Source organism: Schistocerca gregaria, chromosome 4, assembly GCF_023897955.1.
Source record: "Schistocerca gregaria isolate iqSchGreg1 chromosome 4, iqSchGreg1.2, whole genome shotgun sequence".
Taxonomy (NCBI): Eukaryota; Metazoa; Arthropoda; class Insecta; order Orthoptera; family Acrididae; genus Schistocerca; species Schistocerca gregaria.
The window spans coordinates 783,573,381-783,590,676 of NC_064923.1; the positions used below are offsets into that span (position 1 = coordinate 783,573,381).

The following is a 17,296-nucleotide window of genomic DNA, read 5'->3' on the forward strand; positions in this document are numbered from 1 at the left end:
GTATTAGACGAAATAGCAGTGCCTCTGTTATGAAGAAGTGCGGTGCAGTGTTCATTTGGAGATGCATGCATGTTCGAAGAAATAGGCACTGCAAGGACTAAAGCAGTCAAGAAATTCGGGAACTGTATTCAGAGTTGCCAATATGAACAACGATCGGCTATAAGAATGACAACACTGAAAATTTGTACTTCGAACCTGGATTTTCGGCTTTAGGCGAGTGGACGCCTTAACCGTTTCGGCTATCTGTGCACGAATCACGGCAACACCCACATTTCACTGCAGCAAAGCCCCCCCCAAAGGCAGCACTTGTAGTAACGTTGTTTTATTTAACACCGTATGGGACCATTCCGTTGTAGTTTCCGTCATTGTCAAATTTATCGTAGAAATAGTAGAGAGGGTCACCTTGTACTGAGGACCGGTTGGAGAACATTTTCCTCCACAAGCGGCTGTTGCTTTGGTGCCCCTCCCTCACCCCTTTTCCCGCGTACTCCATAAACCGGGACAGTTCACACTGCTAACTATAAAACGCATTGTATAAAGATCTCTCACCTAGGCGCCCCAAACAGTCTCTAGTAACTGGGACAATTCGTGTATAGTAACCTCACACTTGTGACGTCTTTGGCAACCCCTCTGAGATTGGCATCCCAAGTGGCGGGCTGTGACCCTCGTGCCTTCAACCGGCCAGGCTTGTAGTGATCTTTACTATGAACAATGGATACTGTACTGCGATACTGTTCTTCTGCAGTACTCCAGATGCCGTCAGATTCTTTACTCTGTTCCCGTATGTTCTCACTTCTGCGTCCAAGCGTAATCTCCTTCTTTTCTTTTACCCGGCCTTAGATTTTTATGCCAGTAATTCGCAGACACCGACTCGTCAGTCTCAAAAACAAATAGCCGCTTCTCATTTACCTCTGCCAGAGGCAATCACATTACACGAAAAGTTGTTAGGACGGCCGGTGAAAACTGCTTTTTCCACTTCGCAAAGGAAGTCAGAGGCGTAGTTAAAAATCTGATGTCGTCCTCCAGGAGAGGAAGCGTATTCTTTCAGTAACAATCCTTTGTGAGAGCGTCGTTTCGCAGCAGCCAGGCAGAAAGGAGCAGACAGTATTGGAAGAGTACCGGACGCGAAATGGACTCTGGAGCTGTGTGTGTGTGTGGAGCGCCCCCGCCGCCCTCACGGACGTATCCTCTGCGCGCTGTCAACACTCCTTTGTTCGTCGGCGCCGGCAACGCGCGCACAATATCCGCTCCGGCGTGATGAAGCCCACCCTTAAAGGAGAACCAGGCACCTGGTTGCTGTCTGGCACGGCACCGGCGTACAGGGCAGGCTGAGGCAACCACCACCTCAGAGGGCGCCGAAATGACAGGTACTGGCGTAGTGATCGCAGAACAGGAAATATCTTCGTAATCTGCGAGGTCAGTGATGCACCCGAGACATTCTACAGCTATTACACGAAAGAAGCTGATCCCCTTCTAGATCCAGTTTATTGTAAGTAGCTGGAACAACGAAAGTCATCATCGTTCGTCAACAATAGCTGTAGTCGAAGAATAATGTTGTGAACAGCACTGTGAAGCATGTCCGGAGTTATGATGAGGCATTGGAGTCGGATATTGTCTTTCAGCATCCCTAGAGATGTCGGTCGATCACGATACACTTGCGACTTCAAATAACCCCAAAGCCAATAATCGCACGGACTGAGGTCTGGGGACCTGGGAGGCCAAACATGACGAAAGTGTCGGCTGAGCACACGATCATCACCAAACGACGCGTGCAAGAGATCTTTCACGCGTCTGGCAATACTTTGTCATTCCAAGCATGTGTGTCAATTTTTGCCTCTCTATCTATATTATTCCGTGGTTTATTAAGTTTTCAAATTTATACTGACATGGATTACAGCAGACAAAAATGTTCTTCGTTTTTTCCAACTTGACGGATTTGCACGAACACTCCGACAACTGGTTAATACGCTCTGTATAGCCTGTCATCACTTCTGGCAGCAATACTGACAACGATGGGCCATGCTTTTAACGACGTCATCAATCTCATGTTGAGACAATGACGCACACTTTTCCTGAAGAGCAGCCGCAAGCCTACGAGAGTGGCTGGCGGATGCTGACGTAATGCAGTCCATCTCCCAAAGCGGTCCACTGCTCGGATCGGTTGCTCCCACAGAAAACAGTAGATGGACCAAAGCGACACTGATTTCTATGATTAACTTGTGAAATTCTGCAGTTGTTGTGGATGGGTCTTTCCGTGAATTTTAAGTTGCCAGTCACTGCAGTCTTTTAGCCAAATTAATGTTGCGGGTGTATCCCTGCACGCAAAAGAGGACAGTTCCGTACAGAGACTCGGCTTTAAAGGAAATGAGCGCCCTCTGAATGCTGCTACATTCTATCGCTGGCGCCTGGTGCCGCGCTTACTCAAGGCCGGCCACGGTTAATCGGATTTGGCATGTTCATTTGAGGGGGTGACCGGATGCCCGTCCTGCCGCCATTCTCAATCCTAGTAGTACACGTACGTAATGAATCGCAGCTATCAAATACCTTCTTATATGCTAGGTGCTGATTTTGCAAGCTATGCAAGAGAGCTTCTGTGAGGTTTGGAAGGTAGGAGACGAGGTACTGCCGGAATTAAAGCTATGAGGACGGGGCGTGAGTCGTGCTTGGGTACCTCAGTTGGTAGAGCACATACCCGCGAAAGGCAAAGGTCGCGAGTTCGAGTCTCGCTCTGGCACACAGTTTTAATCTGCCAGGAAATTTCACTTCTTTACCTGTCGTGGCTATCCCTTTATGATATCTCGGCATACAAAACTGATATGCCAATTCCCACAATAATTAATTACCAAAGATTCTGAACTATATTAGAATAAATAAGCCCTCGGTCACAAATATTAAGTCAAAATTGACCAGGTTTCGACACTACTATGAGCGTCGTGTTCAGAATTAGACTAACTGTTCTAAAATATATTAGGTATATAATACATTAATAAAATGAAAGTTTGTACTGACTGGAAAAAGGTGCAGTACTTACAAGTCACATATTAAAAAAGATCTAAGCCGGAAAGCCGACGTCATGAATAGTTGTAAGTAAGATGGCGAGCCGCTAAGGGCTGCTCGTACTCTAGTGAACAAGGGTTTGCAACAAGACTGAGATGCCCACGTTAGAAAGTGTGGGCCAGTAAAGATGGTGTTGCTACGAGCGCATCTAGTAGCCTTAGATACAACTAGGCTGCTGTACATTCAAAATTAGGCACATGAAATTGTGATGCAGCTGATTCAGGCATAACGTAAGCTGTAATGATAATAGGATGAAGTTACATATTTATCTGCTTTAAACAGAGATGCATTTTGTAACGTGAAAAAACCGTTAGTTATGACATACAAGAAAACATCAAAGATGTAACAGGAAAACAATATTTCGGTGAACTGCATGAGAAAATCGGAATCAAAGATCGAGCAATGGGTTTATACAGTCGAAAAAGTTTTTATTTCGCAGCTGCAGCTGTTCGTTGAGAATGAGGCCATCATGACGAGAGAGATGTTTGAAAATGTCCAATTCCTCTAAAACATCTAACCTTCTCTTCGGTATGCAGAATATTGTTATCGCCTATGACTTTGGGCACGTGTCCAGTAATTAAGAGAAGAGGATGAACCTAGGGAACTTAGGGAACTAGTGCCGTTCTTTCTCAAGAGATGTTCTTCATATCTGACGGTCAAAGCACGTCCAGTTTGCCCTATGTAATAGGAGGAGCAGGCATCGGAGATGATCTTACGAACGCCAGAACTTTCTGTAGGGGACCGAATGGATTTTAAATTATGAATGAAGTTTCTCTTTAGATTATTATTAGTTGAGAAGGCAGCATTGGAGTTGTATTTGTTGCGAATCATGCGCTGATCCTGAAAGGATATTGGTCCTACGAATGGAATATAAAAACGTTTTTTTGGGTTAGCTTCAGTGCATGAGATGTTGAGCGTGGTAATTCTCGCAGTTTTTCTTTTTTAGGATATCGTCCACTATGTTAGGCGTATATTCGTTATTGACTGCTATGGTTTTAAGTAAATTAATCACCTCATTAAACTTTTATGTTGAAAGTGGTATAGAGGTGGCTCGGTGGATGGCAGAGTGAAAAATGGCCATTTTTTGAGACTGTGGATGAAAAGAGGAAGCAGGCACGATTTGGTCAGTATACGATTCTTTTCGAAAAATATTGAAAGTGAGGTTATTGTCTTCTACTGAATTCGAAAACGGAAGCCGTCAGTTAACTCTTACAATAGATCTTTTTTACAATTACATCTTTTTTAATATGTGACTTGTAAGTACTGCATCTTTTTCCAGTCATACAAACTTTAATTTTATTAATGTACTATATACCTAATATGTTTTAGAACAGTTAGTCTAATTCTGAAGACGACGCTCATAGCAGCGTCGAAACCTGGTCAATTTTGACATATATTTGTGGTTCAAATGGCTCTGAGCACTATGGGACTTAACTTCTGAGGTCATCAGTCCTCTAGAACTTAGAACTAATTAAACCTAACTAACCTAAGGACATCACACACATCCATGCCCGAGGCAGGATTCGCACCTGCGACCGTAACGGTAGCACGGTTCCAGACCGAAGCGCCTAGAACCGCTCGACCACACTGGCTGGCTTTAATATTTGTGACCGAGGGCTTCTTTGTTCTAATATAATTCTGACAAGGACATTGAACCTTAACAGCTGTGTTCAAAGTTTTGCGTCTCTGAACTAATTTTTAGCCTAGTTTGCTTCAATTTGTTTAATCTGAATAATTTATATTGTTTTGATGTCATTGTTTGAGCGTGTGGCATCGCACCGTCTTGCCACTAGACGATGAAATGTTGTAATAAAGACTGTTGGGAGAAAAAAAAAGAGAGATGTGGACATTTTTGAAGAAAGATGGCTACTGAATACTAGTTTTTATTTACGCTATTGTTTTTGTCATTGATTAAGTGCTTGTGTCGGTGCAGAGAGAAACGAGATTCGCAGCTGTGGGTTGTTTTGCTGCCGCCACTGCAGAAGTGTTTCCCTCACTGTGTAACGTGACGCCTGTGCTGTTGTGCCCCCAGCTACGGCTGCCTCATCTACCTGGCGACGCAGATCGCGGCTGGCATGAAGTACCTGGAGGGCCTCAAGCTGGTGCACCGGGACCTGGCCGCCAGGTGAGTCCCAGCAGTCCGTCTGAGCGACTCGCTACTGCATGATTCCACCTTCAGTGTGGCAGACACATTTTCCTAACTGCGATATTTGTGGTGAATCTGTAATGAACGCCCAGTTTCCGACCAATGCACTGTGCCCGCAGTGTTTCTATTTGCTTAAACTCTCAGTAAATTCCAGATTCTTTAAAAATAAATTTAGAATTGTGTACATAGTTCCGTGTAGACAGCGCATACACAACTTTCCGACTAGAGCGCGCCCCGCCAAGCACAACAGCGAAGGCGCAGCACTCGTCGGTCTCCGCACTACGAGATGGCGCTGCCATAGAGACAGACCATATTCTGCTTCCGCCGATCCGCTTATTAATATGTAACGCAGCCAATGAGGTTGCTTCTAGCGTAAAATCTTTTCTCCTCACAGATCACACTCGCATAGTGATACATCAACGCGAGAGGTATTATAATGAGTGTACAGACCTCCGATTAGTCAGTCCGCATTTGTCTGCACCAATCTGTACCAGTCTGTACCAGTCTATAGTCAAGTTTCAGTCTGCGCCTAATAAGATTATCATATTCCTGTACATAGCCAGGTACATAAATGTATAGACAGTTTTGTCAAGTATCAGAGATACATGTGAGAATAAGATTAACATACCAACACCAAAGGAACTTCAGATTGTCAATTGTAAATAGCATCAAGAACCAAGTTAAGTAATTTTTATGCTTGTTATTATTTTAATACTTGTGTGTGAAAATTAATCAAGTTCTGTTTAAAGTTGGTCGCCGTCAATCTGCTACTCTAAGCGTCCAAGTGGCATTTCTATCGTCTGACCTAACGGCAGAAGATAAACATGCCACGATAAGGCCACGAGACATATTGGTGACACTCACCTACTTGAAACTTCCTGGCAGGTTAAAACTGTGTGCCGGACCGAGACTCGAACTTAAGACCTTTGCCTTTCACAGGCAAGTGCTGGCAGAAGTAAAGGTGTGAGTACGGGGCGTCAGTCGTGCTTGGGTAGCTCAGTTGGTAGAGTTTGAGTCTCGGTCCGGCACACAGTTTTAATCTGCCAGGAAGTTTCATATCAGCGCACACTCCGCTGCAGAGTAAAATTCTCACTCGCCTACTGCGTTAGAGCGACAAGTTAAATATTTTCATGGTGTGTGTACTGAAGGTCTTACAGTACGCACACCACAAGAATTTAACTCCCAACTAAAAGAAACGAAAGAGCAAAGCTATCTACATGTAATAAATTTACAAACAAATATGTTAAATATTTGACTTCAAGCATGCATATGAGAAAAACTTTGGGAAAGGTTCGAAATTATGTTTAAAAGTTTTATGTGAGTCGCTAAGTTCTGTCGTTCTCACACTCTTAATGAGTAAAGCCCAGCTATATTCGGTTAGTTAGGCTGCCTGAGTACAGATGCACATTGTTTCTGTTATACTTGACCTGTCCTGTTAAGCTTTCAACGTAATATTACAGCTCTTAATCAATAGCTCATGACATCATTTTAAATTTGGTCAATAACTACGCGAAATACTGAAAAATCAATTTTCTGTTGCCTCTGGAAGTCAGTAGATAGGCAACCCGCTGCTCGGGCGTGGGATTGTCGCACAGTTAATATTAAGCCCGTGTCCTCCGTGAGCAACAGAAGCCAGCGACAGCGCGCAAGGGCTTCAGGCGACAAAAACAACCACAGGTGTAGTTACGGAAGTGTCCTACGTGAGCGACATCTGTGTCGCTGCCTGTCTGCCGCTGCAACTGGAGACGTTCTGTTTGAAACTTGTTGCTGCAGCACACGCGACACAGAGCGACAGCCACGCGTCTTCTTGGCAAAGCAGTGGAGCGGACGCGACCGTAGCTACAAATTACTTAACATCCGATTTTAAGAAAACGATTCGGTGAAAAAATTTGATTCTTCCGCAACCTACAGCTTGATATCCTTAGATGATAAAGGTCATAATTTATTTTCATCATTCGTCATAGTTACTGTGCTGCACGAAATTGGGTACATGGCTGCACGAAATTTTTAAAAATTTGCAGAGGTAAAATCACATTGTGTAGACTTTCCGCATAGTTCATTTAAGGCCATACATTATTTCGTATGAAATGTAACCAATATATCTAAATTGTATTTAAAGTTGAGACTGGAATGATATCTCTTTTCATTTTTGAGATATTGGTTGTTATATCAGCAGACTGGTCGCTCGCGACGAGTCCGAACCTTTGCTGCGCTTCGGGAATCAAGTGGTCACAAAAATCATCGTATCTCATAAAAGCTTCGAGATATCGAAACGACGATTTTTGGAAATGACAGTACGCAGAAAGGAATATTTTATCATACGATTAACACTGGATGCGTTTTTATAAACGCGTGAGCACAGCGAAAACAAGATTCGCTATAATTTACACCATGAGGTTTTGTCCAAATTTTCATAGGCAAACAAAGGGAGAGAAACAGGTAAACGGGGTATCAAAGTGACCAGCATGAGGTCTAGTTTGGCATGAAAATATTTAACTGCTTGAAAGTAATCAGGGTAATGAACGAAAACTTAATTAATAAGCTGAGGAAAAATTGAAATATTTCACGAAAAGCTGCTGTGAATGAAGTATCAAAAATGTCATCCGTTCAAGACGTAGCTACTCAGCACATAAAAAGATACGTTGGTGCAGTATTTGAATGTCAAAAAGGCTTCCTTCGAATCAAGTACGTTAGGAAAGCAAAAGAGGAGTCAGTAAGATCACGCTTTCTGAATAAAACTTGAAATTCAAAAATGGAAGAAATCAGTCAAATATTTTATGAAATGATTTGTGTAAAAGAAATAAATAGTTCAGAGAGACGTTCTATATGCCTTTGAATGAGGCTCGAAATCATGAACAGAAAATGAGGTGCACCAAACGTTTCCATAATATTTTTTATTTCATACTTTTAGACAAATCATTACACAAAACGTTTGACATTTACAGACTATTTAGAATAAGAGAAACGCTTGGCCTTAAGACTGACTGCTGATGAATTATGTTCGCAACATCAAATACCTGTAAAATTTCGTGGTTCATGGTAATTTATTATGAATTAAATGTGTGTAATATATTGGGATTTAGCAGGACCTTAAAAATATACTTAGCGATGCAGTGTAAACAATATACATAAAACTTAGTATACAGAATCGGAACTGAGTCAATAAAAATATAAAATCGGCTGGGAATCGAACCCAGGGCCTTCTGCTTATACATAATTCTGAACAGTACGCGCTAACCCTATTCCACAGGTACCTTTTGTTAATTGCTGTCAACCTGCTTGCTTATGTTTGTATTTAGCGTACTTGTAATAGTCATTCCTTCACATTTATTGGATGTTAAAAGTTCTTGATCATGTAAACATACATTCGTATTTAATTTGTTGATGAGACAGTCGAATGCTGCTCTGTTCATTCACGTGTATTCGAGGAACTTGTCTGGTGATCTTTGTAGTTGACGATGCTTATGAAATTCTCCATGAAGACTCCTCCATTTGTAGATTTCATGCACAGTATTCCTTTTCCCTTTATTTTTTAAGTAAACCTAATTCTGTAGCCTTACTCTCCAGCTACAGTATTCTACAGGTCAAGGACGCCGTTTTATAGAAACGGCTGGTTGGCTCTAAGCAGCCATCTTGTAGCGCGACGTGGTCGCTCGCACGCTGGACACCCAAGGTTGTCACCCGATGTCGCTGCTTGTCAGTGGAGTGTCGCGTATCCAGAAGTCGCTCGCTTCTGTCGCTCACGTAGGACACGGCCTAAGAGGAGCGTTCAATAAGTGAGGCAAAATTTTTCCCGAACGCAGGTTGCTTTTATTCAGGATCCTACACACTATTTTTTCTCAGTCCTCTGCCTACAGAAACTTGTTTTTGAACATAATCTCCAATCAATGCGACGGCACAAATGCCCACACCGTACCACTGTACCAGTCCTAGTCGGAGCCAACGACTCGCTTCGTCATCCACGTAGAGCTCCCTGCGGAGTGCGTCCTCCATTGCGCCAAACAGATAGAAGTCGGCGAGATGCGGGCTGTACGTCGGATCAGCAAGAACAGTCCAGTGAAGTTTTCTGAGCCCCTCTCGTGTGCGGACACTGGTCTGAGGCCTTGCTTTGTCATAAAGAAGGAGTTCGTTAGCATATTTCTGGCGACGAGCACGCTGAAGTCATTCCTTCAGTTCCCCGAGCGTCCCAGCTGTGTGTGCCGGTCGACGCGTGAGAGGTCGGACACAGCTGGGCGGTCTTGTTGTGATGACGACAGACAGCTGGCTCCACGACTCACCGAGCTTTTATTCACTACCAGTACTCCGTAAACATCCTACAAGAGCCTGTGAACATCTACGAGTTTCCACCAAAGAAAACTCTGTGACAGCTCTCTGCTTGGAAAGCACGTCCGTTACAGATGTCATTTTGAAGGCTACGTATGGCACACCATCTGTCAGAATTTCATGAAAGTGTAGAGGCTGAAGCGGGAATACTCCTCGATGCGCCACAACAAATTCCGTATTTTTTCAACCAAAAGTGGCTGAGAAAAAAATGTGTTGCAGTACTTATTGAACTCACCGTCTTATTTCCTACAGACCTTCGAAAATTCGCACAAGCTTTTCAGCAACATACTTTCTGCAAGTTATAATACAACTTTACGGTGGAAAATCGACATTTCGTTAAGTCTAAGTTTTGCCAGTGTTTTGTGCTTGCTGAAAGCTACACAAAAAGTAAGCACTATTTACTCTGTAATTGACATTAATACAAACTAAATCGCCGGACTCATGTATATGGGAAAAATTAAAGTCCACCAGAAACTAAACGAAGCAGCAATCTATACATCGGAGAAACAATGACAGAAACAAAAGGAAATATCAAGAGTGGAACCGAAATTGCACATGAATCGATATCAGTGATAAGATTCGTTGATAACATTGCCATCTTCAGTGAAATTGAAGAAGTGTTACAGAATCTGCTGAACGGAGGGGACAGTCTAATTGAGTATAGAATGACGGTTGAAAGTAACTCGAGGAAAGACGAAGGCAACTAGAAGCAACAGAAAAGAGAACAGCGAAGAACGTAAACGTCATAATTGGTGATCACGGTTCAAGGCGCTATAGCCTGGAAGCGAGCGACCGCTACGGTCGCAAGGTTCAAATCCTGCCTCGGGCGTGGATGTCTGTGATGTCCTTAAGTTTAATTAGTTCTAAGTTCTAGGCGACTGATGACCTCGGAAGTTAAGTCACGTAGTGCTCAGAGCCATTTGAACCATTTTAGTGATCACGAAGTACATGATCACGAAGTAGGCGAAGTTAAGGAACCCTGCTACCTAGGCAGCAAAATGACTCATTTCGGACGATGCAACGAGGACGTCAAAAGCGGACTAACACTCGCAAAGAAGGACATTCCTGGGTTTCACATTTCATTAAGAAATTACTAGGAATCTACACTTGGAGGACAGCGTTGTATGGTAGTGAAACATGGCTTTTGACTGTGCGAAACACGAAAAAGAAGAGAATCGAAACATTTCAAATGTTGTGCTACAGAAGAATATTGAAAATTAGGTGGACTGAGGAGGTGTTCCGTGAATTGGCAGGGAAAGGAATACACTAGCTCTTTACCCACACGAGGTGCTGAGTGCTATTGACAAGAGATTTCAAACTGATTCCGTATTTCTGGATTTCCGGAAGGCTATTGACACTGTACCACACAAGAAGCACGTAGTGAAATTGCGTGCTTATCGTCTCAGTTATGTGACTACATTCGTTCTTTCCTCACAGAGGTCAAAATTCGTAGTAACTGACGGAAAGCCATCGAGTAAAACAGAAGTGATTTTTGTCGTTCCTCAAGGTAGTGTTATACTCCCTTTGGTGTTGATTATCTGTTTAATCGATTTGGGAGACAATGTGAGCAGCCTTGATAGATTGTTTGCAGATGACGCTGCCGTTTATTGACTAATCAAGTCATCAGAAGATCAAAACAAATTAAAAAACTATTTAGAAAAGATAATTGTGCGGTGCAAAAAATTGGGAATTGACACTAATAACAAAAAGTGTGAGGTCATCCACACGAGTGCTAAAAGGAATCCATTAAACTTCGGTTCCAGGATATATCAGTCCAATTTAAAGACCGTAAATTCAACTAAATACCTAGGAATTACAATTACGGCAGGCCGGTGTGGCCGAGCGATTCTAGGCGCGTCAGTCTGGAACCGCGCGACGGCTACGGACGCAGGTTCGAATCCTGCCTCGGGCATGGATGTGTGTGATGTCCTGAGGTTAGTTAAAGTAATTCCAAGTTCTAGATGTTGAGTTCCATAGTGCTCACAGCCATTTGAACCATTACAGTTACGAACAACTTAAATTGGAGGGACCACATAGAAAATGTTGTGGAGAAGGCTAACGAAAGACTGCGTTTTATTGGCAGAATACTTAGAAAATATAACAGTTCTCCTAAGGAGACTGCCTACAGTACGCTTGTCCATCCAATCTTAGGTTACTGTTGCGCGATGTTGGATCCTTACCAGATTGGATTGACGGATTGCATCGAAGAAATTCAAAGAAGGGCACCACATTTTGTATAATCGCGAAATAGGAGAGAGAGTGTCACTGAAATGATACAGGATACGGGGTAGATATAATTAAAACAAAGGCGTTTTTTGTTGCGGCTGAATTTTCTCACGAAGTTCCAATCACCAATTTTCTCCTCTGTCCGGGACTTAAATGTGTTTTTCAGGGTATCCATGTAGATGTAAACCGACAAGAAGGGACAAGATGCAAGGATATCTGTTAAGACATGAGGGGATATCTTCCGTGGTACTAGAGGGAGCTGTAGAGGGCAGAAACCGAGAGGAAGGGAAATATTGTAATTCATCCAGCAGATAATTATAGGTTGCAAGTGTGCAAGTGCTACTTTGAGGTGAAGAGGTTAGCACAGGACAGGAGTTCAGTCAGCGTCTCCGACTGTTGCGGCGCCACGAGCGCCAGTTGAGTGTGAAGCTCGGCTCGGAGCTGACTGGAGCAGTTCCTTCCGCGGACACTGTCGGCCGGCGGTCCGTGTAGCCTCGGTCGCTGTACTGCTTGCTGAGCGCGGTCGGAGGCGGTGTGTCAGAACCTACAGTGGTTCTCAGCGCCTGCCCGTAGTTCTTTCCTGTGTGAGAGTTATTTGGCGTTATTTGACCTGCGATCTGCATCTTGTACCTCTCCCGAGCTCATTGGCTGCGGCTACCTTGTAGCCGGTACACCGTCAGCGTAAGGTGCTGCCGGACGCCAGAATCGCAAGCAGCACATCTACATCTGCATCAACATGGGTACTCTGCAAATCACATTCAAGTGCCTGGCAGAGGGTTCATCAAACCACCATCAAAATTCTGTATTATTCCAATCTCGTATACCGCGCGGGAAGAACGAACACCTATATCTTTCCGTACGAGATCTGATTTCCCTTATTTTATCGTCGTGATCGTTCATCCCTATATAGGTCGGTGCCAACAAAATATTTTCACATTCGAAGGAGAAAGTTGGTGATCGGAATTTCGTGAGAAGATTCTGTCTCAACGAAAAACCCCTTTCTTTTAATTATTTCTAACCCTAATCCTGTATCATTTCTGTGACACTCTCTCCCACATTTCTCGATAATACAAAACGTGGTACCCTTCTTTGAACTTTTTCGATGTTCTCCGTCAGTCCTATCTGGTAAGGATCCTACACCGCGCAGCAGTGTTCTAAAAGAGGACGGACAAGCGTAGTGTAGGCAGTCTCCTTAGTAGGTCTGTTACACTTTCTAAATGTACTGCCAATAAAATGCAGCTTTGGTTAGCATTCCCTGCATTTTCTGTGTATTCCTTCCGATTTAAGTTGTTCGTAATTGTAATACCAAGGTATTTAGTTGAATTTACGGCATTTAGATTAGACTGATTTATTGTGTAACCGAAGTTTAACGAGTTCCTTTTAGCACTCATGTGGATGACCTCACACTTTTCATTATTTAGGATCAGCGCCTTCAGCTCTACCTCCTGCCCGCGTCACCAGAGGCGCAACAGCTGGTCCCTTGGGGTCAGCCGGTCAGGCATCTCACAGGGCACCATTACATTAGCGAGATACAGGGGACAGGCAAAATAATGTGAACACCTGCACTTATTCGGGAATTGTTTATTAATAAGCTGTTGGGCCACCATTTACACGTAATGTAGCTGCGATTCTTCTAGGAATAATGGCATATATGATTGTATAGCGTGCAGTGGAATGATGTGCCCCTCTTCGAACAGACCCTCTAACTCCTGTAGTGACGAGGGAGGCTGAAATCTGCTCCGAAGTCTGCGCTGCAGTAGCACCGAAGAGGCTTCGATGATGTTCATGTCGGGGGACTGCGCTGGCCGGGGAAGACGCTGACAGTTCAGTTCTATTCTCCCCATTCTACGGTTGTACTGTCCTGGCTGTGTGAGTGGGTGCGTTATCGTCCTGAAATGTGGCGCCATTGTGGGGGTCAACATTTGAATCATGGGGTGCACCTGATCACCTAAAATGTTCACATAATCTTCGGCTGTAACATGGCCTATGAGAGTAATGATGGGCCATCAGAATATCATGATGTGGCTGCCGATATTGCACATTTCAACCTCCTTGCTTAACCGGTGGGACCAAGCAATCAAGATTGTACGCTTCTTTTGGCATTGACCAGACTTAAACCCGGCCCGATGTTCGAAATAACGAAAATTGTGACTCGGCGGATCATATGACGTTTTCCACTGATCAGCGGTCCAGGATTTATGCTCCTGGCACCGTGTCTTACGATTCTTTGCGTTGGTTGTCGTCACTAATGGTTTCGGTGTAGCAGCTCGTCCGTGAATGTTCAGTTCATCGAGTTCTCGGCGGACAGTTTCGACAGATGCGTGGCCTCGAAGATGGCTATTGAGCTTTACAATCACTTTAGCCGCCGTAGGCTTGTGTTATTCTGACACAATTCGTATTGGCGTACGACGATCTCTGTCCTTTAGTTTTGATTTCCGCCAACTATTACGTCTAGACGATAATGTCTATCCATGTATTGTGAGGCTGTCTTGACTGTTGACACAGTCGCTCTTGAAACATTCAGTAAGTTGGCTCTGTTTCTTACTGATGATCCAGCTAATCGGGCCGCCAGAAGCCGCTCTCTTTCCCTGCGCGTCGACCTCGGCCTCAGATTGCTCTACTCGTAAACAGCCTGCACTGATGCCTGGCCGAGCACAGAACAGGCACAGTCCGGTGTGACACGTGCGTTACCTGCGTTGTTGACCGTCAGACACTGCCATCCCATTACTACCACTGTTCGCATTATTTTGCCTATCCCCTGTACAATACAAAGTGCTGAGGAGACCGAATAGGCTCTGTTCCCGGTGCTGGATGCGAGGCCACGACTGCCACCAACAATCGGCCCAGTCACATATAAGAGCCTCACGCGACCGCTGCGGGAGTAGGCGGTGACCGTACGGCAAAATGGCACTGACACGCTTAGCACAGAACTGTAAAGGAACCGAAACAGGGCCCTTCGGATGGCTGTACAACTACCGTGGGAATACCCAAGCCTACAGGCGAGTATCCTCACCAGAGGGCAGCCACATCGAGAACTACAAGAGTAGGCGGCAGTTTAACATCAGAGTGGCGGCAACATCCGCTCGCTGTGGCGGCGTGGAATCCGGCAACCCAGGCTGCTAAGGCGATGCAATTCTATCGACGATCGAGATCAGTCCATCGAGGTAGCAAGGAGATGTACCGCTCAACCTGGTACAGAAATCAAGGGCTTTACACCTCTCAGGTGGTGATACTCTCCCACAATAAAACGAACAATCGACAACCTTGCGGCATAACCCATCAATGGAAAGTCGATCGCACTCGAAAGACGTGTTGAAACTGCGCGAATACGGGGCAAAATGGATGCCGTATAAAAAATTGGAGCGAGATTGTTGATTCGACGACTTAGCCATCTTCTGCACTTGGTGCGAACTACGTTATTATGCCTGCTCGACACCTGGACTCCAGACTGTGAAGTGGTTCACATCGATCCCCGGTGCCCGATGAGCCCTTCGATAGTCCGCACTGTCATTCCATGAAATTCAGATTCTCTGGGCGTTTTCCAGCTCTGATGGATGAGATGATCGACGAGATGTTAATAAAATGTTTGTTAGTATCCAAGTCACGCTAAAATTGAGGCCTCTTGTCATAGAATTTACGATGGAACCCACAAAAAAAGGCCAGTTACCTCTCCTCGATCTGTTACGTAAGAGTAGGGAGATGTGCTTATAACCCACACATATGGGCGGCTGTTCGTATACGGTGCTCAGTTCCACCGTCTGTCTGTCTTGACATCTGACGCACAAACGCTTTAGGAGCACTTTGCGATGCTTACCGACCGCTGCGCGCCACCTGCGTATCGTGCGGTGTGTAACCTGTGCCTGGCTGGGTGTGTTCGGCAGGAACTGCGTGGTGGGCGCGGACTTCAGCCTGAAGGTGTCGGACCACGCCATGTACTGCTCGCGCTACGACCTTGACTACTACCCGAGCGACACGCACACCAAGCTGCCCGTGCGCTGGATGTCCTGGGAGAGCCTGCTGCTGGTGAGTCCTCACTTTTCTCCACAGTTCGAGTCGCCACCAGCCCACACACACGACACTTACTAGCTCCCAGATTGGCCTCTTCCACACCTATGCAGAGGAGTTCCGTTACTGCGTGGCCATCTCAACTGGCACATGGTAGTTCGACAGCGTTCGTTCTGAAGCAATCAAAGTCATGGTAGTGGAAGAAATTTTCTAGTCCAATATGTATCTGATGTGGTGTCGCACCACTGTTTCGTTTATCTCAAACTGCACCCCACAGACCCACGTAGTTCCTTCCGTCTTACGAGATACGACTGTGGGGAGTTACCAGTTCCACCCTCTCTCTTATCACTCTCAAAGTCGTTAAGAATACAAAAACAACACAGTGCTTTTGACTTAATCGTCACAGGAACTTGCGCAAAACAGATATACTTAGGGAACAGTGCTCACACTTCACAAAGAAGAGCTGCCTGATGGCTACAGAAACGTAGACATTGCTAGCTAGATTACTGAACAACACAGAATTTCATAATCAAATGGCCGTGAGACTTGACTGTGTACACTTCTTCAGCAAGTAGCTCGTTGTGTTCCTGCGTGTTTTTGCTTCCAGAACTTAATCCAAAAATGGGCAACTTATCCAACAAGATTACCAGGTCATTCTGGTTTTATGTGTTACATATTAAACGACAAACAAACAGCAAATTACCGAGTACCTTAAATGGTTGGTCAAAGCATTGTCAAGGTGTCTTTACATAACTTTCATCTCTAACAGTAATTTATACAGGGTATCAAAAAACCTTTAGGGTCTGCCGGGGGAGGTGAAGCAATGGTTAGCAAATTCGGGAGGACGACGTTTCAAACCCGTTTTCCGTGATTTCCTTAAATAGTCGGAGGCGAATGCCGGGATGGTTCCTTTGAAAGGGCACGGCCGCCTTCCCTTCCCCGCCCTTTCCTAATCCGATGGGTCCGATGACCTCACTATTTGGCCCCCTCTCCCCAAATCAACCAACCAACCTTTAGGTTGTAAACTATTTTGATATAATAGACGAGTGGTCCGAAATGAATATTTAGTAGAGTAAGATACTGAATGACCGAAACGTAGTAAACTGCCTGTGATCCACAACAAAAGACTTCCAGCCACATTTACTTTTGTAGCGTTTCCTTGAAAAACAACCTGAACTCGTCTGTGATGCGTCCTCCGTGATGTACAGTTACTGGACTGGTTGCACAAGATGTGAGTTTTCCTTGCGGGAACTGCCAGACATCCATTCGATGTACGGTACCACAGGATGTGTTGTCCATGGAAAGAGGAAGGAACGTACCGAGGAAAGCTTCACTGCAGGCAAAGTTCTAACCGGAAGAAATTCCTTTTCCTGTACAAAGAAGTATGAGAACTACATGGATCAAGCTAAATTTAATTATTTGTTGATATCTCTAGTAAAGTATATACAAAGAGGACATATGTATATACACAGTTTTTTTTAAACTTGTTGCTAACTTAGATAACGAAAATAAATAAGATACGTAATAGGTTGTGGGTGT

At 44.5% G+C, this 17,296-nt stretch overlaps 1 protein-coding gene across 1 annotated transcript in view; it reads left to right on the forward strand.

The window, feature by feature from the left end:
• Positions 1 to 17,296, forward strand: part of LOC126267934 (epithelial discoidin domain-containing receptor 1-like) — a 439,627-nt gene that overhangs the window by 413,657 nt on the left and 8,674 nt on the right. The window contains exons 15-16 of the mRNA XM_049973245.1: positions 5,090 to 5,182; positions 15,634 to 15,775. Of these exons, the coding sequence (XP_049829202.1) occupies positions 5,090 to 5,182; positions 15,634 to 15,775 (235 nt within the window). The remainder of the gene's footprint in view (positions 1 to 5,089; positions 5,183 to 15,633; positions 15,776 to 17,296) is intronic.